The sequence below is a fragment of the Cryptococcus neoformans genome, chromosome 10, assembly GCF_000149385.1.
Source record: "Cryptococcus neoformans var. neoformans B-3501A chromosome 10, whole genome shotgun sequence".
NCBI lineage: Eukaryota > Fungi > Basidiomycota > Tremellomycetes > Tremellales > Cryptococcaceae > Cryptococcus > Cryptococcus deneoformans.
Window position 1 is genome coordinate 802531 of NC_009186.1, and position 25096 is coordinate 827626.

General features: G+C 49.5%; 9 protein-coding genes across 9 annotated transcripts in view; 7 read left to right on the forward strand and 2 right to left on the reverse strand.

The window, feature by feature from the left end:
- Positions 1-127, forward strand: part of CNBJ2510 (hypothetical protein) — a gene marked incomplete at both ends in the record, with an annotated part of 3958 nt that extends 3831 nt beyond the window's left edge. The window contains 2 exons of the mRNA XM_767882.1: positions 1-69; positions 122-127. The exon at positions 1-69 is cut by the window's left edge and continues 194 nt beyond it. Of these exons, the coding sequence (XP_772975.1) occupies positions 1-69; positions 122-127 (75 nt within the window). The remainder of the gene's footprint in view (positions 70-121) is intronic.
- A 402-nt stretch (positions 128-529) lies between these two features.
- CNBJ2520 (hypothetical protein) lies at positions 530-3054 on the forward strand (the record flags this gene model as incomplete). Its single annotated transcript, XM_767883.1, has 3 exons — positions 530-1717; positions 1766-2890; positions 3049-3054. 3 exons carry the CDS (start codon positions 530-532, stop codon positions 3052-3054), a joined length of 2319 nt encoding a protein of 772 aa, XP_772976.1.
- Positions 3055-6042: 2988 nt separating this feature from the next.
- Positions 6043-8421, forward strand: CNBJ2530 (hypothetical protein; the record flags this gene model as incomplete). The annotated part of the gene is made up of 2 exons (XM_767884.1): positions 6043-7402; positions 7445-8421. 2 exons carry the CDS (start codon positions 6043-6045, stop codon positions 8419-8421), a joined length of 2337 nt encoding a protein of 778 aa, XP_772977.1.
- Positions 8422-8930: 509 nt separating this feature from the next.
- On the reverse strand, positions 8931-11266 carry CNBJ2540 (hypothetical protein; the record flags this gene model as incomplete). The annotated part of the gene is made up of 9 exons (XM_767885.1): positions 8931-9287; positions 9344-9546; positions 9598-10032; positions 10082-10373; positions 10436-10687; positions 10736-10808; positions 10863-10951; positions 11036-11099; positions 11160-11266. The coding sequence occupies 9 exons, from the start codon at positions 11264-11266 to the stop codon at positions 8931-8933; spliced, it is 1872 nt and encodes a 623-aa protein (XP_772978.1).
- A 711-nt stretch (positions 11267-11977) lies between these two features.
- CNBJ2550 (hypothetical protein) lies at positions 11978-14136 on the forward strand (the record flags this gene model as incomplete). Its single annotated transcript, XM_767886.1, has 4 exons — positions 11978-12382; positions 12460-12634; positions 12699-13078; positions 13132-14136. The coding sequence occupies 4 exons, from the start codon at positions 11978-11980 to the stop codon at positions 14134-14136; spliced, it is 1965 nt and encodes a 654-aa protein (XP_772979.1).
- A 328-nt stretch (positions 14137-14464) lies between these two features.
- Positions 14465-15223, reverse strand: CNBJ2560 (hypothetical protein; the record flags this gene model as incomplete). The annotated part of the gene is made up of 1 exon (XM_767887.1): positions 14465-15223. One exon carries the CDS (start codon positions 15221-15223, stop codon positions 14465-14467), a length of 759 nt encoding a protein of 252 aa, XP_772980.1.
- Positions 15224-16190: 967 nt separating this feature from the next.
- CNBJ2570 (hypothetical protein) lies at positions 16191-17742 on the forward strand (the record flags this gene model as incomplete). The annotated part of the gene is made up of 5 exons (XM_767888.1): positions 16191-16475; positions 16527-16755; positions 16812-17095; positions 17149-17499; positions 17602-17742. The coding sequence occupies 5 exons, from the start codon at positions 16191-16193 to the stop codon at positions 17740-17742; spliced, it is 1290 nt and encodes a 429-aa protein (XP_772981.1).
- A 1883-nt stretch (positions 17743-19625) lies between these two features.
- CNBJ2580 (hypothetical protein) lies at positions 19626-22433 on the forward strand (the record flags this gene model as incomplete). The annotated part of the gene is made up of 4 exons (XM_767889.1): positions 19626-19643; positions 19669-21080; positions 21154-22217; positions 22270-22433. 4 exons carry the CDS (start codon positions 19626-19628, stop codon positions 22431-22433), a joined length of 2658 nt encoding a protein of 885 aa, XP_772982.1.
- Positions 22434-23326: 893 nt separating this feature from the next.
- Positions 23327-24527, forward strand: CNBJ2590 (hypothetical protein; the record flags this gene model as incomplete). Its single annotated transcript, XM_767890.1, has 7 exons — positions 23327-23530; positions 23593-23669; positions 23729-23761; positions 23816-23853; positions 23910-24225; positions 24283-24402; positions 24452-24527. 7 exons carry the CDS (start codon positions 23327-23329, stop codon positions 24525-24527), a joined length of 864 nt encoding a protein of 287 aa, XP_772983.1.
- Positions 24528-25096: the final 569 nt, after the last annotated feature.

Sequence of the window (25096 nt, forward strand, 5' to 3'; positions counted from 1 at the left end):
ATGCAAGAAACACCAGCGGTTGAGGAGGATGAAACCCAAGAGGACGAAACGCAGACAGAAGAAACTCGGGTTGGTACCAGTTGAAATGGAAAGACTCCTTAAAGTCTGATGATGACCGCAGGATTGATACACTTTTGGGCATGTGTTCCGTGCATGACTTGTTAATTGTATGCATTCTCTATTACAGGTAAGGTACGGTATCATATACTGTACTTCTAACACGCGAAAGCGACAAATGGTCCTTTGGGTCACCTGATGATCAGTTGCTAATCCGATAATCTACGACGGTTGTTTCGCTCATCCTTTGATGCTTAGCCGGCTCCGACGTTTTGCGAGATGCCGTTCCTTTGCCTTTGGTCCCTGGAGCTCTCGATCCCAAATGCGACCTTTCGCACCAGGCTCAGTACACCATCATGTACTACAACGTCCTTCAGTCTTTCTTGATGTCCTCTCGAATTCGCCTTGCGGAATACTGAAAGGACAGCTGAACTGACTAAGCTGTGGAACTTCCAAGCTCAAACGGCCCAAGATGGCCAGCCCTGATACAGCAGCCAGAGAGGCGATCACCATCGTCTCAGTACTTGCGCTGTTGTTCATTGCCTCCATCTTCACCTTCGTCATTGGCGGGCGGCGCAAAAATAATCAGTTAGATGTCCCAGATAAGGGCAGTAGCCAAACCGGGGACGGCAGCCCCGACGATAGACGCAAGAGTCGAGATGCGAAGAACAATCGAAGCGAAGAGGAAGACAGAAGCAGCAGGGGAAAGAAACCAAAAAAGGAGAGACGGGATGACAAGAGCAGGAAGAAAGATGAGGAGAGATGGGGGGACAGGGATGAAGGAGGGACGAGGGGTGACGGCGGCAGGAGAGTTGGAGGGGAAGAGGGTAGTGGCGATGGCGGTGACCATGGCGTAAGACGGCATGGAGGCTCTTCAACTACTCCAGATTCTTCTGATCTCAGCTCAGCATACACCGTTGGGGGAGGCGGCAACGACAACCTACCTCCTGGACCCCCCGGCACTCGCGCCGGCACAATGAAGGACGTATTTCGTATCGCTGATGACCTCAAGCTTACTGTTCAGAGTAACCCAGACGATAGATATCGAATACGGACAATATACAATGTAGATTCCGATGATTGGGCCCCCGGAGGTGGTAGTTGGCCTCGACAAGGCGATGGTCCAGGAGGGGGAGCAGAGGCTATCAGGATTCCTTTTACCTCGATGGGCCCTGCTACTCCACTCACCCCAGGTTTCGTTCCTGCTTTTGACCTACCTCCTACTACCCCTGGTCCCTTCTGGCAAACTGAGCGCACTCCCAACACTCCTGTGATGACGCCTGTATCAGCCTACCCGCCTGTTACAGCCACACTGCAACATGTCTATCCTGTTCTTGTCTCTGATGTTTCTGAGGATGGTTTAGATCCTTGGGCCTACACTTCCGCGGCCCCTGCCAAGACGACTTTCACGGCAGAAGAGCTTGGCTGGTATAAGCAACGTAAAGAAGCTACGAAGCCAGAGACCCTTTCAGATGAATTGCGTGCTCCTGGACTGGATGAGACGCTGGGACCTGGGCTGGACCCAGGTAACAAGTATGCATCTACAATGTTCGGACACTTGGGCAGGACCCGCACTGCAAATGTGGGAGATATTACCGTTGGAAGCCCTAGAATGGAGACCTCAGGAGCGTGGGGTGAAGCTCCTCTGATGAGTCCTATTGTAAGTTGCGAGAAAAGTGAGATCTTTATACAGCTAACATTGAAGCAGAATCTCAACCCGATCTACGTGCGAGATCCAAAGGATCGCAGTGACGATCAGATTCCCATACTGCTCTCGCCCCTCAAAGCCCCCAACAAAGTTAACCAAATTAGAAAGGGAGGGGTTGACCTAGAGGAGAAGATGAAGGCTGATGACAGAAAGCATTCCAAAGTTACAATTCCTCCGTTGCCAATTAAAATCCCCATGACCTCCAAGGTACGATTTGAGGAGGTCTCGTCCAGACCTACTACTTCTTTTGATATAGAAGAAGTTGATGAGGCTCGATGGATGAAGAAGAATGACTCGGACAGCAAGGTCAAAATCCGGAATGTAAAGAAGAAGGAAACGGCCAATGAACAAGAACAGGAAGAAGAGAAAAACGAAGTCAAGGCGGCATTTGAGGACGAGGACATCGTTGAAGATGAAAAGCCAAAGGGAAAGCCAAAGAAGAAGGAGAAAATTGAGAAGACGGCAGAAAAGAAGGAAAACAGTACTGAAAAGGTCAAGAAATCGGAAGAGGTGGAAATACTTGTTGGGGATCCGAAAACAGGAAAAACTGTCAAAAAGAAGATCGAAAAAGAGATCGAAGAGTCTGAAGATGAGAAAGTGGAAGCTAAAAACTCCAGCAAAAAGAACAAAGAGAAAAACAATAATCGAACAGAAGGTGAAGTACCCAAGAGAACTAACAGAAAGGAAAAGAAGAAAGAAAATAGGAAGCAATTAAGCGGTGATGAGACGGAAGAAAAGGAGGAAGAGGAAGGAGAAGAGGAGGAGGATGGAGAGAATGATAAGAACGGTAAGAAACAGAATAAAAAGCTTGTGAAGAAGAAGAAGACGAAAAAGGAAAATAAAAGGGCAGCTGAAGAAGAGGCGAAAAACAGGGAAAGGAAGAGAAGCATGGAGCGAGGGGATGAAGTGGTAGAAGACCAAGCTCAAGATGAAAGCTCAGAGGAGGCTGTGTACGAGAAATATACGGATAGCAATGGCAAGAAACGCCTTCGCAGAGTTCCTATTGATACAACGCGCATTAAAAGGAAACCAAAGAAGAACAAGCAGCGTATGGCTGATGCCGGTCAGTACAATGAATACATTGATGACGAAGAAGAGATGGACGAGGTGCAAGAAGCAGCGCGGGTGAAGAAGACAAAAGCTTCAAAACAGCAACAACCGCGACAGGAAACGAGACAGGGACGCATTTTTCATGACGAGCAGTATTTCCAGGATACAGCTCCGATCAATCTTGCTACGTCAGATCAAATTAATCAAATGCAACCATTTCGTCGCCAGCGTAGCTATAATAAGGAACTCCTCCAGACTCGGCTCGAGGACATTGAAGACGAGTACGATAACCCAAACCTAACGACGAACGAACGCCGTGACATCGCCAGTAGGCGTTTGCGAATGTTGTCTAACCATAAAGCTGCTGAGAAAGAGGCTGACGAGCTTCAGAGATTGATGGCTGAGGGCGGCCGGGGGGATGTAGGGGATCCGCCTGATGAGGTGACACGAGAGCGGAAATCTCTTCGAGAAAAAATAAAGGAGAAATTTGACAAAACAGAGGAGGCAAAAAGGGAAGACGCACAAACTGATGAATCTAACATCAGATTGCGCACCGAAAAGGAGGAGATCGCATTGGAAGATAATGTCAGAGTAACGGCTGAAGTCCGGCAACCTACCAAGCCTCAAAAGACAAGTACCTTGCACGACCAGGATACACATGCACCGGTATTGGAGCTCGCATCAACTAACGCTGATGATCGCAAACCGGATGCATCGCCATTAGCTGCTTCTACAGAGAAGTTACGCGAGGACGAGAGTCAAGAAAAACCTAAAGAGCGAAAGATAGATCCAAGGCTTGACCTACTGGCATCTAGACGTCCAGGTCAAGTAGCCGATCCTCGCCGTAAGTGCTCAACTTAAGAAATGAAATATAAAGCTGACTAATTGTCACGGAACGTGGGGAGCAGAACCAATACAGGCCCCCCGAGCTTTAGCTCCAAGTGCGAGGAGCATGGAGGAACTGGAAGCAAATAGACTGCATCTACGAGAGAGACGCCACCCAAAGAAGGAGGAAACACGGGAGGAGACTGAAGCCGAAGAAAAAGATCAAGGTCCGTTTTGTTTTCTGTTTTCTACACAGAGCCGTTCGTTGACTGGTATCTGGTTTACAGTAGATGAAACCAATGAAGGAGAAGGATTGCACACTTTGAGAAGTGAGACTGGATCACATGGTGAGATGGTACGCTCCTACATGCCGAGCGCTACCTGACGGAAATATAGTAACTTCGCATCCTGACCCTGAGAACCCCGCCGAAGTGGCCGGGCTGGCGACAAGGCGAGAAGTAGGGCCACCTGTGTCTACGCCTGAACAGGAGTCTGATGAGTCTCAAAGCGTGGCTCACAGTCAGCGCATATCCGATAATACCGCCCAAGAACCGGAAATCGAAATAGAAAAGATTCAACCTCCTATCGTAGGCGTACAACTTCAGAGGTGGATGACACAAGACGAAGAGACCGAGACCGAGTTAACAACTGCTGAAGCAGCTAAGAGAGCAGCTCTTGAGCGCAGGGCACATTGGGAGCGGGAAAGGGAGACCGCTGGAGAGAGTACAAATTTGACACAGCTACCCAGCGAATCTGAAGCAGTTGAAAGCCATAGTCGTGAATTGCTTGATCTCAACAACGTCCGTCTGCCTTCTGCAGAGGATAGACAGGTAGAGGAGGCGGTAATGAATGATGATCACCAAAGTCAAATCATTACCGCTCGAAAGTCCATTGAACTTCAACCCCCTTCGGCCAACTCTGACCATCAAATTGTTACGCGTAGTCATGCTGTCGCAAGGCGACAGACCCCTTTGACGGTTGCCCCCAATGCATTGCAAAGTAGGTGGACCCACTTCGCCCAACAACAAGCCCCTCTAAGTGCTAACCAATCATCAGATATCAGCGATCATCGTTTACTAGCTGACCATTACGAGTCGACGGGCCAAGAAATTGAAACACACCAACAAACAGATTATTTGCCTGCTGCAATACGGGCCGAGCATGAATTTGATGGGGCCGATGAAGAAATGCTCACAAAATCGGGCATGGTAATAGAAGGAAAGAAAAGGCCAATGGCTATCGTAAACTCTGCATCATTCAACGAGACAGAAAATGGACAAGCTATAGGATCAGACCTTGTGCAGCCGAACAGTAGAGCTGGGGAAAGACAAGTGCAGGTTCTTGATTCGGACTCCATTACCGAAAGGGGCACAGGGACTGTCGGACCTCAGTCTATTGCTTCCCTCAAGGCTCGACAGCAGGAGCCATTAGTAGGAAACAAGCAAGTTCAGATGGACTCCCAACCTTCTTCTGATATTGCTCGTCAGATACCAGACGTAGATCGCCATCGCCCTGTTTTCGATCTGACCGATCTCAGCGAAGAACAGATAGCAGAATATGAGCTCACAGGCAGCCTGCCGCCTGCTCTCCGAGCTGATTACGACCTGGAAGAACACTCCGATGGTGGGCCAGCGACCACGAGTGTACAATTGGGCATCAGAAGCGGAAGGCGACGGCAAGCTGCATTTGGTTCTACGTCGCACGGTGAGAAGGAAGAGATGACAGAATCACAGATCGTGCCTTCCAACAGAGCTCCCAGCCAGCCAGCCCCAGAACGGCCAGTAATCGACTCAATGTCTCTCCACGACCGACAGACTATAGAGGAGAGGAGTTCTCAGCTCGTACCCTCCTCTACTGGAGCATTACTAGGACGTGTTCGCGAGCGGGAACGACCAGCACTAAGCTCGGTGCCGCACGAGTCATCAGACAGCGAAGAGGAAGCTGAGGTTGATGGAAACGCACTTGTGCGATCCAAAGACTTGCTCAGAGAAAGAGAACGACCACAGCTCGACTCCGTTCCTTTCGAAGAAAGGGAAAGGATAGAGGAAACTGGAACAGACTTCGAACGTGCCAAAGCAGCACGCCGGAGATTGGAAAGTGTTAGTGGTCCTCGTACCCTTGATTTTATGTCATACGAGGATCGTCAGGGACCAGCGAGCGATAACCCCTCCTTTCTGGGCGAGACTGATACCTACGACGAGATCGATGTGGAACATCTGACTAATGAGCGTAGGCAGCGTCTTTTAGCCGAAACGGCACATTACTTAGATGAAAGCGGGCATGAAGAAAGTGGAGAGAGGATCATGGAGGAGACAACAAAAATGGATATGAAGCCCTTTAATTTCAGCCAAGATGATGTTGAATCAGAGAGAATGGCGGACACAGACATAGTACGAGCAACTATGCCTCGTAGTCCCAAGAAGCTTGCCGATCCCATTTCCCCTGACCAAGACAATGTCGTTGTTCCGAGACAACGCGCGGTCCCCACCCGCATTGTCACGAACAAACCTATTGACAATGATGGCGAGTCCATTCCGCCCTTGAGTGGAAGCACCGCCATCAATTCCTCTGACGAAGAGGAATTTGCTGATCAGACTCATGCACAAATGATCAACATAAAGAATATGGAGGCTGACCAGACAGTGGCAATCAAGAATGCCTTAGCTGACAATCCGGCGCTTGCTCACGAGTATCAAGAGGCGAGGCTGAGGCAGCGCAACGAGGATGACATTCAAATCAACCACAGAAAGGAGTATGCAAGGAGACAAAAAAATAAAGGAGCCGACGATTCGGACAGAGACGCAGAAGACCTTGGCAGGATACCGTTTGGGTACGAGCCAGATAACACGAACGACATTGTTTCTATCCACATCACGTCAGATGAAGACACGCATGAGCCTGCCTCGCAGCAGCCTAGCAGACAACCTCCATTACAGTTATCTCCCCGCCAACAGCCTTCTCCAGAACAAGGAACCGATAGTCCCGATCCTCTAAGGTCGCCGGTTGAAATTACCTCTTCCGAAAATGAGAATGAGGTGTCAACCGAATCCACAGATCGAACCCCTGCTGAAGTCGCGCGGGATCATTGGAAGAATCAGTCTGACAGGGAACGTCAACAAAGAGCAAACGAAGATCAGGCACAGAAACCATCCACTCACGAGGCGGGAAGTGACCAACAAAGTGATGATGAACCTGCCGCAGCGGATAGCCAGAGCCAGGAAAAGAAAGCAGACTCGACTGAGGGACAACGGCCGCCTCTCGCACCACCATCTCGTACAGGGGATGAACTGTCTAGTCCCAAAACACAACCTGACAGGCAGCACGAAACCGATCAAAAAAGGAAGAAGCACAGGCGATTCGGGCACGAGGATAGACGAGGTCGTAAAGAGAATTTGGATGAAGAGATAATCCCTGAGATGTCCAAGAAGGAGCTGCGCGAGCAGAGACTTGAAGATATGGCGAAAGGGCGAGAAGCTGATGAGAAAAGAGAGAATGAACGAGATGAGGTGAAGCACAGAGATGCGAAATCCAAGGAGAACGGGAAAAAACGGGATGGTGACCAAGGGAGTGGAGGTGGGAGGGCCAAGGAGGGCAAGATAACTGGTGATGAGAAAAAGGACAGTATCAACAGAGCCTTATACAATTCAAGGATTGCGCTGGGACCAGTGACCCTTGTGAAGGCATCCTGGCACATCCTCAAAATCGCACCTGTATGGTCCTTCTTTGTTGTAGCGACTCTAGCACTATATATCGAAGTCTCTCGTCAGCTCTTCGAAATGCTCAGCGTAGCTGCAGGAACAGCAGTACTCACCAAGCGTGCCATTAGCAACAGTACCCCAGTTGATCTCTCCGTCACCCAAAGCTGGTTCTCAGATCTCGTCAAGAACCTATCGTTTGAGCCCACAGCTTTCTTTGCATTTATCAGCATGTGGAGCATTATTTGCATCCCTATGATGGGTCTTCTCATTCACAAGACACTGAGCGTCGCTGCTGAACCAAAAGGGACAAATTATTGGAAACATATGTGGCAGGACTTCAAAGAATATGGCCGAGGCAGTCTACGGGTACTCATTATGGGTCGCCATTTCTCCACTCCTCGAGTTTTCTGGCGTCGCTCAACCCGCTGGACATACTTGCGTATCCTCATTTTTTCCATCCAATTGGTCGGCGCCGTGCTCATTATTCGCCAGATGATGAGCCTAATATACATTGTCGGTACTGGATCGTCCACGTCCTTCTCTAGCTTGCCTGATGTCGCCTCCTCCCAAAAATCCATGAAAGAAGTAGCAGAAAGTCTTGACGCCGAAGGGGCGTTCGCCATCGTCAACTTCCTATTTTTCCTTTTCCTTCTCACAATAGCAGGGTCTTGGTACGCCCTTCTTCACCCACGAATTCGGTCTCTCTCCAAAAGGTCTTCTTCTGAAACAACCGACAAAGAGTCAAACAGTGGGCGACAAGGTCGATATCACCTCCCGGGCGTCCGAACGTCCCTGAAATGGCTCTTCATCTTGGTCGTCGTTGTCACCTTCACAGCCAGTTTGCTCTATTTCCGCGACATTGCGTCGTATATCACCAAACAATCGGGTGATAGCGCGAATGGCAATATGATGATCTTGGGAGTCAACTGTATCTTCATGAGCCTAATGGCGGCGATGGGCTATGTAGTTTATGAGTTGGATAAAATTTGGGTGGGACAGTTGAAGGAGAAGTTTGTGAAGACATCTGGGAAAGGGTTCAGGCTGTCTGGTTGCTGGAGAGACAAAGATGAGTCGATGGCGTAGATATAATATAAGTAACGAAAGTATAATCAAAGTATAATTTTGCGTGAAAGTAGATAGACAAAAAGATGTAACCCAAGTATTATAGGTAACCTCTGACCCGCTGGCAGACGGAACAAGCATGAAACGAGGGAATAGAAAGAAATATCTTCGTTGCTCGCTGTTATGGGATACGTATGTCGTGCAGTGACTCAGGTCTACTACGTACGTAGGCGACCAAGTCCATATGACCTCAACCCCTCACTGAAGAATCGGTCACGTGACAAGGTTCAAACATGGAAGGATGCGGCGAAGCAGCAGAAGGATGAGGAAGAAGCCGGGAGAGTTAAAAGCAACGGATCCAAAAAGAACGCGCAAGAAAGTGTAAAAGGGATACAAGAGTGATGACATTCTTAAAACATATTCTGAGGAGAAACAACTAAGTACGATTCGTTAATTGAGACTTCTGACATTTCGAGATCAACCTCTACAGCTGGCGATCTCTTTTTCTTTTCTTTAATTCCTTTCACCGATTAGATCCTGTCATTGGCCTCGGCGGTCAATTTGGCCTGCCTGATAAGACCAGCAGGAGCATCACCCCTAGGCATAAACACTTCGATCAACCTCAACCTGTCGGGCTTGTTGAACTCTTCATCATCGAGAAGTTTGCTAAACTCTTGAGGAGTGTGGACTGCGTAAGACTGATAAGGGGTCTTAGTCTTCTTACCAGCAAGGAAGGGGAGGAGGAGTTGGTGGTCGTAGAGCTGAATGTCGTTGTACTCGGCGGTCCAGCCGTGGATCTGTCGCTCAATTTCGTAGCCATCGTTGTTGAGGACGAAAATGTAAGGATGGACGCCTCGGCGGAGCATGGTACCAATCTCCTGAAGTGTCTATAGAACCCATGTTAGCCAGGGCAGAGGAATAATAATTGTCAAAGAGGACTTACCAACTGCAAAGAACCGTCACCGACAAACAAGACGGTCCTTCGGTTGTTACCGTTCTCCTTGGCTGCCATGGCGGCACCGAGACAAGCACCGACGGACCAACCGATGGCACCCCAAAGGATTTGGGCAATGTAAGTAGAATTTGAAGGGAGGACGACGTTGGTGAGGCCAAAGGAGGAAGTACCAGTCTCGGTGATGATGATATCTGTCTCAGAAAGTAAGGGATTGTTCTTAAAGCAGGGGAGAAATTACGTACCAGTGTCCTGGAACCACTTGCCAACTCGAGGCCATAACCATTCGTGCTTGATTTCATCACCCTTAGGATCGGGCACCACAGGGCTGTCGACGCTCTTATCCTCAACCTTTTGCTCAACACTCTGACCCTCGGATTGCTTACCCCGACCGAGCTTCTCAAAGGCAGGCCTGAGAAGAGGCAAAATGGTCCTGATATCGGTGGTAGGATAGGAAGCGTACCCGATAGTGGTGGTGAAAGAGTGAAGTTCGACGATAACCTTGGGGTCAATGTTGACGGAGAATGATCCAGAGTTGAAGTCGGACTTGAGGGCACCGACGTAAAGGACAAAGTCGGCAGACTCAACTTCCTTTTGGACGGTAGGAAGAGAGTTGGCACCGGCGTAACAACCTCCGTAGAGTGGGTGACGCTCGTCCATCAAACTCTTACCCATTGGCGCTACGATCTGTTAGCGAGGTGGTCGCTGTGGAGGGGAAAAAACACTCACTCTCAAAGAATCGGATACCACAGGCATCGACCAGCTTTCTAACCTCAATAGCCATACCGAACCTGCCGGCACAAGCATCTACAAGGATGATAGGCTTCTTAGCCTCACCGAATCGCTTAGTAATATCCTCAACAACGTGGGCTGTCACATCGTCAGAGGAGGGAGCACTGGGAACATTGGTGGGTGCAGTGCTAAGCGAAACTTGCGCCGCGCCTCGGGAGGCGGCTGAGGCGCTGGTGTTAGAGAGGGAAGTACCCATAGACTCGGGAGGGGGAGCAGAGTGGGGTGGAGGCTAAAGATAAAGTCAGCTCATTTTACCAACATACTCAGGGTGAAGGGAATAGTGTGACGTACTAGGGGCTGCTTAAGACCCTCGGCCGAAACCTTGGCGTGAACAGCGTCTGTAGGAACTTCGACATAACCAGGTCGACACTGCTCAAGGACAGCCTTGAGAGTCTTATCGAATGCTTCAGTCCAAGAAGTAGGAGTCTTGGGCTCAATGTTATTAATTAGGGCCTGAGAACATGAGAGAGGCGCGCTCATTGAGGAGAAGGTGCTGAACGATTCGGGAAGGTTAAGAGTGTGGTGCAAAAGAGACTGCTTGGCCTATGAGGATGTTAGTAGGTGCTGCAGGTCTATGAAGTGATTGCTTACCTGTAAAGAAGTGCTGGGGGCACCAACAATGTGAAGGACGGGGACTCGCTCGGAGAGACAACCAGCGATACCACTTGAAGCACGTTAGCAAGCGCTCATGGTCCCTTGATGTCCACGGAAAGCTTACCAGAGAGCAGAGAGCTCACCGACACCAAAAGTGGTGATTACGACGGCCAAAGTGCCCTTCACTCGGGCATAACCGTCAGAAGCATAGGCCTATCGCATTAACAAGTTAGCTTACGATTCCCACGTTTCCCACGCCCACCACGGGCTAGATTGGATGGCCTCAAAATAACTCACAGCGTTGAGCTCGTTGGCGTTGCCGACCCATTGGAGTTCCGGGTCCTTCTCGATATAGTCAAGGCTGAGTAGAGGTGAGCCAGGCTCCAGTATAGGCTACACGTCTGGGATCATAGATACTCACGCAGTCAAGTTGAAGTCACCGGGAACACCAAAGATCTGCTTGACGCCGCACTGCTTGAGACGCTCAAGGATGTAAGTGAAGAAGGCTACTTGTTCGTTATCGGACATTGTTGTTGTTGCTGATGTGGTTGGATGTGTGGTAGACAGTTGAAAAGAGATGTTCTGCAGGCATATATAGGACGTAGGGCAACGTAGTCGGGAGTAACCGCAATGGTCGACTATGACGACGGAAAGTGGGGACGGGTCTCGGAAGGCACGGCGGCAACGAATGGGTCCCGCTTTCAAGCCGCTTTCCCACGCTCGACTCAGGGCTGGCCTGGATTTCCAATGAGCACGTGGAGAATCTGGGGACACTCGGATAGTTTCGGGCAACGCCATAATTTGCTGCGGATAAGATGGAAGACTTCGGGATGGAAAGTTTATCTTGCATAAGCGGATCAGGCACGCCTTGAGAGATTGGGTGAATTTCCCTGAAACTGGAGTTGTACTACTGCAGTGTGACTAGCCCATTACTTCTGGCGAGCTGCGCGCCGTCCCATGTTACGCCGGGAAGCCTGGTTCTAGTCGCTCCAAAGCACAAAAATAAAAAGTATCCCGGAGCTGCTGGATCTCTCACGACCACCTTTGTATCGCCCGCCCAAATCCATCCTTCATCTCGATCATCTGATCGCCACGCGCACTGCAGCATCGCTTCCCTGCCCTTTCGGGCAGCATCGGTCTCTCCCCTTTTCCCCGAATATAGTGAATCCATTTCACCCCCCCTCTCAAGACACATTCCTGTTCCACCCCTAGCCCCTTCTCGCCTACCCTGTCGCCGCCATGCGTGCTCTCCGCCTCCTCACACCCCTCGCCCTGCTCATCCCGCCGAGTGTCGCAGAAACTTCAACTCCCAACACTGGCGATCAAATACAGGCGTTTCAATTCGCCTTCACCAGCTCCAATCTCGTGTTGCCCATTACATACACCTGCCCCACACCGCTTACTCTGACAAAAATCAGCTCAACAAGCGCACAGACCTCTGATCCATCAGCGCCATACACTTTGGTCGCTCTCGTGCATGAACAGCTTTATGATGGTGCAGGAACACAATACGAAAGGGTGTACTCGGCTAGTCTGGATATGGGCGATATGAGCACTGAACAGACAATCTCTCATCCATGGGGGAATGGCACGCAATTTATCGCATGTATGTGGGCGGCCAACGGGGTGTCAGGTGGATGTCAGGTAAGTTTGAACATGCATGGATGCCTGTTGGCCTGCCTGTGCTCCAGTGCTAATTTCGTGACATCACTTACGTATAGGACCTTTACACCGTTGTACCGTCAGAGCTTACCGCTGAGTCGTACGAGGATGAATCTTCAACATGCAGAACACCAGATGTTCTCGGATCCTGGGTAACACCAGCAAGTGAAACGCTGGACGTTACTGTCGAAGGCGTCTCCGGAGATATCGCCATAAACGCCTGGCCGCCCGCATGTGAGTAATTTCTCTCACCTAAGGTGACGCCCTGACTTTTGACCTTCTTTATTTTACTTCAAAGGCTCGGATCTCCGATTTTCCCCCAACAACGGGACTGCACCCTATACCCTCATCATTGCTCCGGCTGCCCACCCTCCAGTCAACATCACTTCTGCGGACGGCTCCTCTGTCAACTACACCGTCCGACTCACTCACGGTCAAGCATTCATGGCAGCCATGTATGACAGTGAAGGAAATTCTTGGGTGTACGGGCCACTGCATTCGGGGCAAAGTGATGATCTGAGCTGTCTGGCCGTGGCCACAGGACAAGAGGAGAGCAAGACAAAGAGCGGCTATGGCGTCGCTATCTTGGCCGGCAGTATAGCAGGCGCGTTCGTGCTGGGTGCTATTGGTGCAGGCCTAGTCATGTGGTGTCTTGGTCGGAGATCAGGTCCTATGACAGTGAGTAGATCATTACAAGATATTTCAAAAAATGAGCTTACCCTCAACCATAGTCGCCTTCGACTGAAGACCTCTACGCAAATCCACGTCCAGCATCATATCGCACCGCTTCCGGTTCCATCTTTGGCAAACCTCTCAACGCAAACTCTACTCCTCCCATGGACTTTGACACACCTTCGACTCTTTACGATCCCCATTTACCAGGCCCTTCTGGTGCTTATCCGCAGCCCAAATTAAGCCCAATCCTTAACCGAGAAAGCCCCAACTCTGCTTCTACTTCGTCCCGTGATCGAGCATTCCCCCGCTCTTCAGTCGGTCAAGATAACGTAGGTGAATACATCAATCCATACGATCTGCCTAGTGGGTACCGCGATAGCATCAGTATGGCGGATTTCCGTCCTTTAGGTTCACAAGCGAGCGAAAACACGGCCCGCTCTGCTACACACATGAGTCCTACTGGTTCGGGAGACAGATCCTCGCATATCCAGGAAACATCTTGGAATTCACGCTGTTCCATGCCTCTGCCGCCTACCGTCCAAAGCCCAACCCCTCCCAGTGGCTCCCACAGGCGCTACTCATCTTTTTCCCCTCGACCAGGTTCGTACCACTCTCTGAATAGCCCAGGTGCGGAAGACTCGGGCTCGTCGCCAACACCTGGGACAACGCCCACCTCTCGCATGCGCAACGTCTACGTCGTACATTCTGACGCTGGTGATGCCGACGTCACCATTCGACTTCCAGATGGGCACAACCACGTCGTCGAGCTTCCCCCTACCTACCGCGAAACACCATCGCCTGCTTCTGCACGAGACAGTTATAATCACGGTGATCACAGCCCAGCGCTTTCGGGACGGCACAGTATACCAAGTATGCTGCCGCCTTTGAAGAGACATGGATCGAGTTGGGAGTCGGATATGGCGTCACCTCCTCGGCCAAACGCCTTGGAGCTGACGAGAACTCGGGTGAGCGGGTTTAGTATTGGGTCGGGGACGGGGGAGGAAGAACTAAGGGCCCGGGCGGAAGCAGCCATGAAGGAAAAGGAAAGGCTGCTGTCCTGAAATTTTGAAAGCGACTTCCTTTGCGGTATTCCTGTGGTACAGGGGTTATCAGGTGTTTCATCAGCCACTGTTTCAAAAAGCACGTGTCTGTAGTCATGTTGTTTAAATATCGTTGTAAGTATTATTCGGTCTACTATATAATAGAGCTCGGTTCAGTCTTGCGTATAGCAGAGCTCGTGAATTATTTTGGTGTATACATGGCATATTTGCAGATCACACTTTGGTCTTCGTCAATTTTCTCTACGATGTATCTGATAGTTTACCACTTCTCAATATCCGGCCTAATATCATTATTAGTTTAGATTCTTTTGAGCACCAAACAAAATAATTAAACCACTCGCCTCAAATCAATCTCATGAGTCCAAGCCGATTTTTTCTGGTTGATCAAATCCAAGTACACCTGCGCCGCCTCATCTGTCCTTATCCTCTTGCCCTCCGTATCCTCACCTAGCCACTGCTGCACAGGAGGGGTGTCCATAACCCCATCGATTATCACATGTGCTACGTGCACTCCCTGGGGGCTAAATTCACGCGCGAGCGATTGAGCGAGTGCACGACGGGCGAACATCCCGGGCGCAAGCGATGAAAACTGTACACCTGCTTTGAGTGACATGGTGGCCCCTGTAAAGAGAAGCGTACCACGCGCTTCTCTGGATGCCTTGTCCTGAGACGACAAGGTCGACGGAGCGGGGTTGGCGAGGAAGCGAGGGATGATAGCTTGGGCAAAGTTCCATCCGGTCACCACACCAGCTTCAAGCCCAGTTCTCAAATCCGCTTCCGACTTTTCCAAGAACCCCCTCAAGTCGAATTTCGCGTTTACATTGTAGATTCCCACATCTACCCTGGCACTGGGCCACTTCTTGTCCATCTCCTCAAAGGCAATCTTCAAAGAGTCTGGAGAGCCATCGGAAGAGAGAGCAAGGATGTTGGAAGGGTCGATCTTGGGAAGAGGGAGGGAAGAGAGCGAACCAGGGAGTGATCGAGAAAGGAGAACGAGAGAGTGGGTGGGGGTGAGTAGAGATGCGATGGATGTTGCCAGACCGGGCCCTGTGCCAAGGATGACTGCGATCTTACGAGGTGTGGACATGATGCGTGAGAAGCTGATGATGCGTTTCTGAGCAGTTGACGACAATGTTGCCTTAGGGGTATTAATTAGTCTTTATGCATTTCAACATTTCTAACGTCTCTTATATGCAAAAATAGTCTTTTTTGGATTACCAAGCCGGGCTGAGTTTCCGTCGCGTTCCCAGAGTGTGACGACGAGGTGACTGCCGAGGCCGCTCGAAGACATTTTTTGCTTCATCAGCCTGACGTCAAAGCCCGACGGTCCATTTGTTACTGCTGAGCGATCATCTATCGTCCGTCGGCTAAATAATGGATTCGGTCATTGCCGATTAAAAGGTGACGAATGCGGAGCAATCCGCCGTCTCTGGCTTCACCTTTTTCTTTTTGCATCATCACCTTGGAGGACAAGTGGTTTGATGATTGATACTCAATCCTCACCCTCACCGCCCGACCACCTATCCCAATCCCCCGAGTAAAAAACCCTTTTTCCAAAAAAAATTAATCTACTTGTAGTTCATATCCAAACGTTTAAGAAAGAGAAAAAGAAGTCGCTGCACCAATCTCTTCCTGCAGTGTACCGCTTTCACCGGGCGATTCCGGCCTAATCAAAGCAAATGCATTCCGCGACCATGAAGGCCTCTCCAACTATCCTCTGCCCTTACGGCTACTCCCACGGGACTTGTGGCTATTGTAGTCCTCCAGGCGAAAGAAGCCGCAAGAAAGAATCAAGTAAATATGGAAGTGAGTTTTCATGTAGTGTAATCCCATATGGCGCAGTGATCTGATGATGCACATGAAGTGGTCGCAAAGCAACTTAGCCCGCAGGTATGTGAACATTTCCCCCTTGCATGCGATTGCTAACATTGATATCAGTACTACCAAATGCTCATGGACAGGGGATGGCGTCGATCTGGCACATATGTCTACCAGCACGTCTATGAATAGCGGGATATTTGTACTTGTGCTAACTAGGTTCATTTAGCCCAGACATGGCCAGCACCTGTTGTCCACAATACACTATCCGTCTTGATGCTTTCAATTTCAAATCCAACAAGAAACAGAATCAAGTTGTGAACCGGTTCAACCGTTACCTGGAGCAAGGCGTAAAGCCAGGCGAGCAAATGGTTGCAGAGAGGCAGAAAGAGAGTAGCAAGGGGGCAAAGGGGAAAGTGGGAAAAGGAAGAGCAAACGGAGGCGGTCGAGACATTGTGTCAGAAGTCCACGAATTTGAAGTGGGGTACGGCAGAGAGAATGATGCTGTCCATCGATTCGAGGTAAGTGACACTGTTGACGTATATATTGCTCAGAACTCACTTGAATTCTAGACTCAAATTGTACCCGCAAAAGCCACCGAAGAAGCCTTCAAGATGTACAAGACTTACCAAATAAGCGTACACCATGACAAGCCTGAAGATGTCACCATGAAGGGATTCGACCGTTTTCTATGTTCTGGTCCGTTAATTGTAACCCCTATCAAATACGAGGATGAAGAAACGGGAAGAAAGGGGGTGCAAGAAGGAAGGCTGCCGGAGAATTATGGCCCTTACCATCTCTGTGAGTCAAAGTAGTGCCCGATGTGTTACGGGGACTGATGAATACATGAATACCAGTGTACAAAGTCGATGGCCAGCTCATTGCCATATCTGTGCTCGACATAACGCCCCTTGGGGTATCTTCAGTATATTGCATCTGGAATCCTGACTGGGCATGGGCAAGCCTCGGCAAACTAACGGCCCTATATGAAATCAACCTCGCAAGACGGCTCGGCGCTGCTGGGGCCGGCAAAGAGTTTAGCGGTACGGGTATGAAATGGGTATATATGGGATATTGGGTACCAAATTGCCAAAAGATGAAGTACAAGTCGGAGTATGCCCCGAGTTATTTGCTGGATCCTGTGAGTTGAAAAATATGAACGATGGTGGTGATGTTCGACTGATGGATGTGTAGGGTACGAATGAGTTCCATGAGTTAACCCGCGATCTTGAAATGTACCTGGTCAATCACCCAAGAGGATACTTTCCCTTTAAAGATATTGAGGCTGAGGTGAAAAAGTCACAAACAAAGAAGTTAAATGTACCATCCGCTCCAAAATCGCCCATCGTCGCCACTTCAAACGAGGTCGGCCCTGATGGCGATCAAGATTCGGATGAAGAAGGTGAACCAGGTTATTTACCTACACCCCCTCCTCCAGGATTCGCCGACCCTGCAACCATTTCCGAAAAAGAAGTAGACGAGGTTCTGGTTTTGCTGAGTTTGCGGAAGAGCCATTTTGGCGGAAAACAATTGTTCCAAATATCAGTGAGTGTTTTGTGGAAAATTAAGGAAAATCAAGAATAAGATCAAAGAAAATTCAACTGACGCGCCTTATCTCCATTTCACCCTTCACTCAACCCTTAACAGGAACTGGAATTTGTTGATAGTTATTATGTACGCGAGACTGTCAGGCAAATGTTGGCCGCAGTGGGCAAAGAATGGATCGCGAATGAACGCGATAGGGTAACAGGAATAGCGGCGGAGAAGGGGATCATGTTTCTTGGGTAGATTTTTTAGATTTTACTGTCCGCAGTTGCCGAGTACCGTGTGCTAGTTCCCAAAAGGCGATGAGCTAGGAGATGGAGGGAGATCTGTATGGAAAAGTTGTATTTATTGTCATATGCATAGTATAATCTTGTCATAGTTGTGATTCCCGGACGGCTTTTGTAGATAAAAGCATATTATATGGAGCTTTCTGCTCTATGCGTATGCAGTCATTACCGTTGCGTCCACTTTGAAAATAATAATAGAAGAGTGATTTTTATCGCAAGGCACGCCCATTTGCACCGTTGTCTTTGCGGAACTTGAGTTCCCTGAGATTGTCCCTGAGTGGGCCGCCGTGTTTTGGCAAACACAAGGCATCTTATTATTAGTTGCCTTCTCTCGTGATCTGGCGGCTCTCCTCTTTATATTAGGGAGCCGTTATAATCCTTCACGTCCTGATTCTGATAGTAAAGCGAATCAGATTTGTCTTCCTGTAACATAGATCCCCCAGGCGAGAGGGCCCTGTATATTCTTGCTTTTTGGGTCCCCGTTCCCATATACCATCGTATTCGATTTTGTCTTGTATACCGCACCTTGTTTGCGCATCATCACCCTTTCGACGACAACCAACAAGCCGAAGCGCTAATCTTGTCAGCAACACTCCTGCGTCGCGACGACACGACCTTTGCAGAACTCAGGATTCTCCAAAGCGACGAGCAAGAAGTGAGAGGTAGAAGAGAAGGGCCAGGGCATTGGGAACAAGGAAAAGGCCGAGCACGAGCCGCATATCAATAGCGTGGAGGGGTCCTTTGTGTTGGATCGGCATCCGAGGTTGTCTTCTACCGGTCGGGCAAACCGCCCCACTGTCAGCTGCGACGGCTGAATAGAAGCAAACGAGTATTTTGTGCGTACCACCGTCTACCGACGGGATTGAGCAGACGTACATCATCTGCGCGAGTAAGCCAAGGAAGGCTGAAGTTAGAGAATCAAAGCCACGAAACGGACAAGGGATAGAAGGAGGGCCTCAAACACCATCATTCCCACATCAACAAACACCTTTTTGTCTTCCATCGCTAGCCCATTCGCGCGCGATAAAGAAAGAACCCCACTCGTCATCTGGCTTCTGTTGATCCGATAACAGATCACACACGACATAACTATCAAATTTGCGTTCGGTTTCACCGACAGTCAATTTGCCGCCCGGAAGAAGAGTATATGGCTATTCGCGATATTTCCCTTTGTGACCATCGTGGCAATTGCACATTAGGCCATTACTGGTGATAGAGGGAGACAATCCATTCGGTAACGTCTCAACAGTGTCTTCATTACGCCTTTACGATCGGATTCCTAGACAGCGTTGTCTGTGCAGGACAAAGGTGCTACGGGGTTTGATTTAACAAAAAGACGTCATTTTCGGTGTGAAAGGGGGCAATCATATACCCATCTCAAGACCAGAAGGGTGATTGTGCGGGCCAGAAGGGACTACTGTATCTGGAGTATCGAGTGAAGGTGAGTCGGTATATCAACCGTGTCCACTTGCATCTCTTTCTTTCCTTCCTCTTCATATTCTGCTGCTCGATAGCGGTAAGAGCTGGGCTCAACTCAAGGCGATTTTGCTGGTCAAAATCCGACGCTCTTTACACCTCCTGTCACATCTACTCATTTGCGCCGCTCGTGATCCCGACAGTGCTGACTCTTCTCCTTTGTGTCTACAGCTTAATCCTGGAAGTGAGTCAGCGACATGGATCATAGGTCATGGCTACTGGTCGATTGCAGGCTGACTGGCTTTTAGACTTCAAGTCGACATCTCGCCCTGCTTCTAGCTTTACGCTGCTGATCGGAACGAGCCGCGTGTTTGTACCTCTGTGATCTGTGAGCGGGCGCGGACCGTACTTTCGTATTGATCCATGCTGACGCCTGTTCCTGTTCCGCGCTCAGATCGGCAACTAGATTTTTATCCAACTTCGGGTCCTCGACTTTTACCATTCATATCTCTCGTCCAGCAACAGGATCATAAGCTCGGCCATGAGCGTCCTTGCTACCCCGCTTCCACACCGGCCATTCTCAGATACGGAGCTCTTCACATCGTCCAGTGGCTCTGTCCCCGCCCACGCTGAACTCCCTCCTGTGCCTCCCCATATCGCTCTGCCCATCCCTTTGCCACCGCAAGGAACATCGTTTTCCACGTTTCAGCAACGACATACATCTTCTTACCCTATGCCTCAGCAACAGACATTCTCAGCTCTTGGCCCGGCTCAGCCAGATGTAGTGCCTACGAATGCTATTATGCCACATGCTGAGACGTCGCCATCTGCCCCCCAGGGCTCAGCGGTGGGCTTGGCAGATCTTACCCCGGATATACACCCTCAGACTCCGTTACCGCCAACCCCAGAGCCTTCACCCCCTCGAAGAAAGGTTTTAGGACCAACGATGATGATTAAACTCGCGCCACCAGCGGATGACCACTCTTACCACCGGTATGATGTACTGGGGACCGAAGCTGAGCCTAGTAGCGTTCACTCCGGCGAGTCGTCTGGAAGTACTAGCACAACTCCTCGGCGATTGCCCACACTGTCCATAGACATTGAATCTTTCGATTCATCTCCTTCGCATCGCACGCCTTCTCCAAAGCTTGGCACGTCAAGTGGAACACCCTCACAGGCCAGAGTAAAGTCATCTTCATCTACTGATCCCAAACCGCCCAGACCGAAATCGATGGGACCACCACCGCGCCCTAGACGAAGTCAAACAGCTTATCCTCACGGGCCTGTATCTGTCCGTATGGCCGAAAGCCGGAGTGCTGATTCCCGAGAAAGGAAGCTCAGAGCGACCAGTGTCCTTAGAGCAAGCTCTTATAGCCAAGTAAGGTCGGGGTCACCTGGTCCTTCCCGAGCATTTTCAGATGCCGGATCTGGATCTGTCACCCCAAGAGCATTTAGTGCAAGTGATTTGGCGCTACCAGATCTTGGAGGGCCTGACGGTTTGGAGGCGAAAGTTGTATTGCTTGGGTCACAAGGCGTGGGCAAAACGTCACTGATTTTGAGATACACCACTCGCACATTCTCTGTTACTCCCGCACCCGCCACAATCGGCTCTTCTCTCCATACCCGCAAGCTTGTGCACTCTGGTGTAAGGGTCAAACTTCAAATTTGGGACACTGCTGGGCAAGAACGCTTTCGTTCTATGGCCCCCATCTATTACAGAGGAGCACACGTATGTGTGTTGGTTTACGACATCTCTGACAAACAGAGTTTCGAAGATGTTCGAAGCTGGCTTGAGGAGTTGGGAAGAAGTGTACCAAAAGAGACCGTCATCTTTGTGGCTGGAGCAAAGATTGACTTAAACGATAGGAGGGAGGTGGAGTGAGTATGGTTGTGATTCTTGGCGAAACGAACTGACGAGACATAGGTTCGATTTTGCCAAAGAGATGATTAGGTCCTGGATCAGCCCGCCGTCTCCACCACCACCCGTCCTTACGCCGATGACTTCACCGCCACAAAGAAGTCTTTTCCGCTCTTCAACCTCTACTTCTCGTATTGATTCCCCCTCACCAACCCCGACCATTTCCCGCGCGCCGTCCACCCGGATTCATTCTTATAGCTCTCACATTACCGAACCTACTCTTCGCTCAGCGCCTATCAGTTCTTCTTCCAGGCATTCTGCTGATTCACCACGCCCACTGGCGTCTGTGCCCTTCCCCAGTCCGAAAGACATCCCAGTTTCTCCAGAAAAAAGCAAAGCGAAGGAGATTGCAAATGAAAAACGATCAAGAAGACACAGTGCAAAACCTTTTCCTGTTAAGGTCACTAACTCTGCATCTACCAGTCTTGCTACCTCTCCTTCGCGGCTAGAGTTCCCCACATTGCAGTCACCAACTGGTCCGACTTCGGCGACTTTTACTGAGCCTGTCGGCCCTTTATTAGCTTCTCCGACCTCTTCACCTGGTCATCGTTCATCCGGGGGTAGATTTTCTATCTCAGGCATATCTGAGGTGTTGGGTTTGAACCGGACAGTCAGCATGAGTGGTGCCATATCTAGCTTACATCAGCTCACAGAAGCACCCTCCCCTCCGCCACTTCAGACTTCGTCACCTGGGTCGTCGTCTTTCAATCCCCCTCAACTTCCCTCCTCACCACGAACTAGGGTTGAAAGCAGCCCCCTCTTTCCTTCATATGGTTCCGATCGTAACGCTCGTCGGAAATCTGACGAATGGTCCAGAGGTGGGTGGAAAATGGGCGAAGGACCTGGTGTGGCAGAGGCTCTTGGTGAATTTGGGGCAGGAGTGAAAAGGAGAGAGTCCGAAGAACTTTTGGGGGGTACCAATAGGTCTTTGCCGGTCCTTGGAAATCCATCTTATAAGGTAAATCAGGTCAGAAGTAGAGCTGGAAGCCTGGGAAGGGATCCCAGATTGATAGGGGAATTGGAAGAAGTGGAGGACGAATGGGGCGTTCAAGTGGAGAATGTCAGATTGGGAGAGTGCAGTGCTCTCACAGGTGAAGGTAAGTCAGCTCGTCTTGTTTATCTGGAGCCGGTACTGATTTGTCAACTCAGGCGTGGAAAAACTATTTAAAGCCATCTCGTCAATCCTCGTGGAACGGAAAGACAAGATTGAGAGGGAGAGAGTGCTGAGACACAAGGACAGTGTTATCCTCGTTGATCCTTCAACAAACCCCAGGGGTTTGGACAAGGAGAAGAAGTCTGGGTGTTGCGTATAAGCATACCCTGTCCTTTGAGTCAGATCATTTAAACACGAACCGAATTCGACCGATTTGTACGACGATTTAACGAACTTACGACTTGATGAACATGACGTCTCCTGAGCCTCTTTTTGACTTTCTCATTTTGATCCCATATGCTAGCTTGACTATGTGTGACTGTACTTTAGCTCATAGCCTTTCACTTTTCCTCTCACGGTTCCGTTTAGGGTAGGTCAACAATTATAAGTATTCATCTCCTGTAGTTTCTTTATTTTCCTTGTTCAAGCGATTATTGTGATGTTTGACCCGGATATGTGTAATGTCTTTGAGAACAACGGCTGTGCCGTATGCATGATTTATTCAGCTTACTTGCTATCATAACGAAGCTTGGTTTAAATGGAATCAAAATACCGCGGAATAATTAATTATTGTTATTACTCGTAGTCTTAAGCTTCTTATCCATCCATCTACGGTTCCACTTTATTATACTTGACGTAGGACGGTAAAATGATCTCATTTACAGTGTCTCTGCACTGAAGGTAGAGTTATCATCTACATGATGTTTATTGGAAGGATTTACATCCCTACCTAATAGAATGTATCTTTAACTCTGACATTTACCGCGCCTATACCAAACCACATCTATGATTAAGAAAAATATTACGTAACCATTAATGATTACCGACTACATAATAAATTACAAGAGAGTATTCTCAGCAACAGCAAATCCGAGCGCCGGTGAACCAACCACGCAGCAGAGGAGTCTCGAGTTTCAAGTAGCTTCAAGGATTATCTGTAGTTTTTTTATCCATTTTATATTTCAACACCCCATTTCAATCCAAAAACACGCATTCGAGCCGTCAAGGGGCTAGTAACTTTACAAGCTGTCATCCATCCGTCTGCGTCCAAAAATGGCGTCTCCGCTTTTGCCTCTTTCGGGATCATCACACCCTTCTTCAACCGGTGGTGATTCTCGAAGATGGGATCTTTCGGGCGGTGCAGGGTTTGGAGGCTCAAGAAATATGGGTCTAGGCATAGAGATGGATACTGGACTGGGAACAGGAAGAGGAGGATTGTCTACGCAGTTGAAGAGATTAACGAAATTCAGGAGCATGGTACGTTTCCAGACATCCAGAAAATGGGCTGCGGTTGGGCTGACGATGAAGGCATTATGCAGGACTTTGAGCTGGCTTTTTGGCAACTGACATATTTGGTCGTTGCCCCTAGAAGAGTGTATAAACAGACATACCATCAGTGAGTGTTCGTCCTACTATAAGACTATCGGAGCTTGACGGAGCACGTTCGTATAATAGCAAGCAAACGAAGAATCAGTGGGCGCGAGACGAGTGAGTGGATGAGGAGCAACACGCTCACCGGAAACAATGCTGACTTGTAATTAGCCCAGCAATGCTCATCCTGATAGCAGGATGCTTAGCAGGTATAACACCCCGCTGATCGGTTATCTGACATTGTGGTGCTGACCCTTGAACGCAGCTGCCGGTGTCGCTTGGTCACTCGTATACCGCCTCCCTTTCTCAAACCTCATAACCTTGCCTCTTCTCATGATCTTTCGAGATTTCCTTCTTTCTTCGCTCGCCGTCGCGACAATCCTCTACTTCCTCTCTAACCGCCTCCTCCTCGCGCCCTCTGTTCCCCATGCTTCAGCATCAGATAACAGGGTGGAATTTGCATATGCGTTCGATGTCGCTGTGAACTCGTTCTTCCCAATGTTCTTGACTGTCTACGTTGGACTATTGCCATTGGCCGTTTTAGTCGTCCGAGACAACTGGGTGTGTCTCTGGGCCGGAAAGTAAGTATTACCAGCATGCGAACCGTATGTTATTTCGGCTAATCATACCCCTGTTAGTACACTGTTCTTGATCGCTCAAGTTCAATATGTATATGTCACCTACTTGGGTTACGCTGCACTCCCATTCGTAGCTCGCTCGCAGATCTTACTCTCTCCTCTGCTTCCTATCTTTGGCGGGTAAGTCTGATGGTCATCCAGTCTGCATTTCTACTGACGCGTCACCAAGATATCTTTTAAGTCTATTGGGATTCAACACTGCCAAGCACGCGTTGGAGCTTTACTTCCGGCAAAGCTGGAAGTGAATGGTTCAATTTGTTAGGGGGCCATATAGAAGGTTTTTGGGTATTGACGATGTAGGATCATTTTATCGCAATACGATCAAGCGCCATGCATGTTATCTTGTTTACCCCAATAGTTAGCTGTTGCAAGGTTGGGCCGCAGCCGAAGTGGCCGTGTAACGCACTGAGATCTGGACACCCGACGGATGTCCTAGAAACGTCCTCGCTGCATGGGTTCGAGGACGTCCTCAGGACATCCGACGGAGGGTTTCCATGTTTGCGGAGGTAAGTTGAACTCCGCTCTTACCCCCCCGTCAACATTGTAGATGTTCATCGACGCGTCTTTTTCGTCCTGCATGCTTGACCTTTTGTTTTCTCAAAGATCCCCGGACACATCCACTATTTGCCCTTACACACGACTATGCGATACCCCTTCACCTCCCCTCCACCTGTCACGAACTACCCATTCTCTTCATCTCCACTCAACCCTTACACACACCCGCACTCATTTTCAAACGTTTGCCCATCAATGCCTGCATCCTCCTCCTCACCACCCCACTCATCTCCTACGCCATGCTCAAGGCAACTGCCAC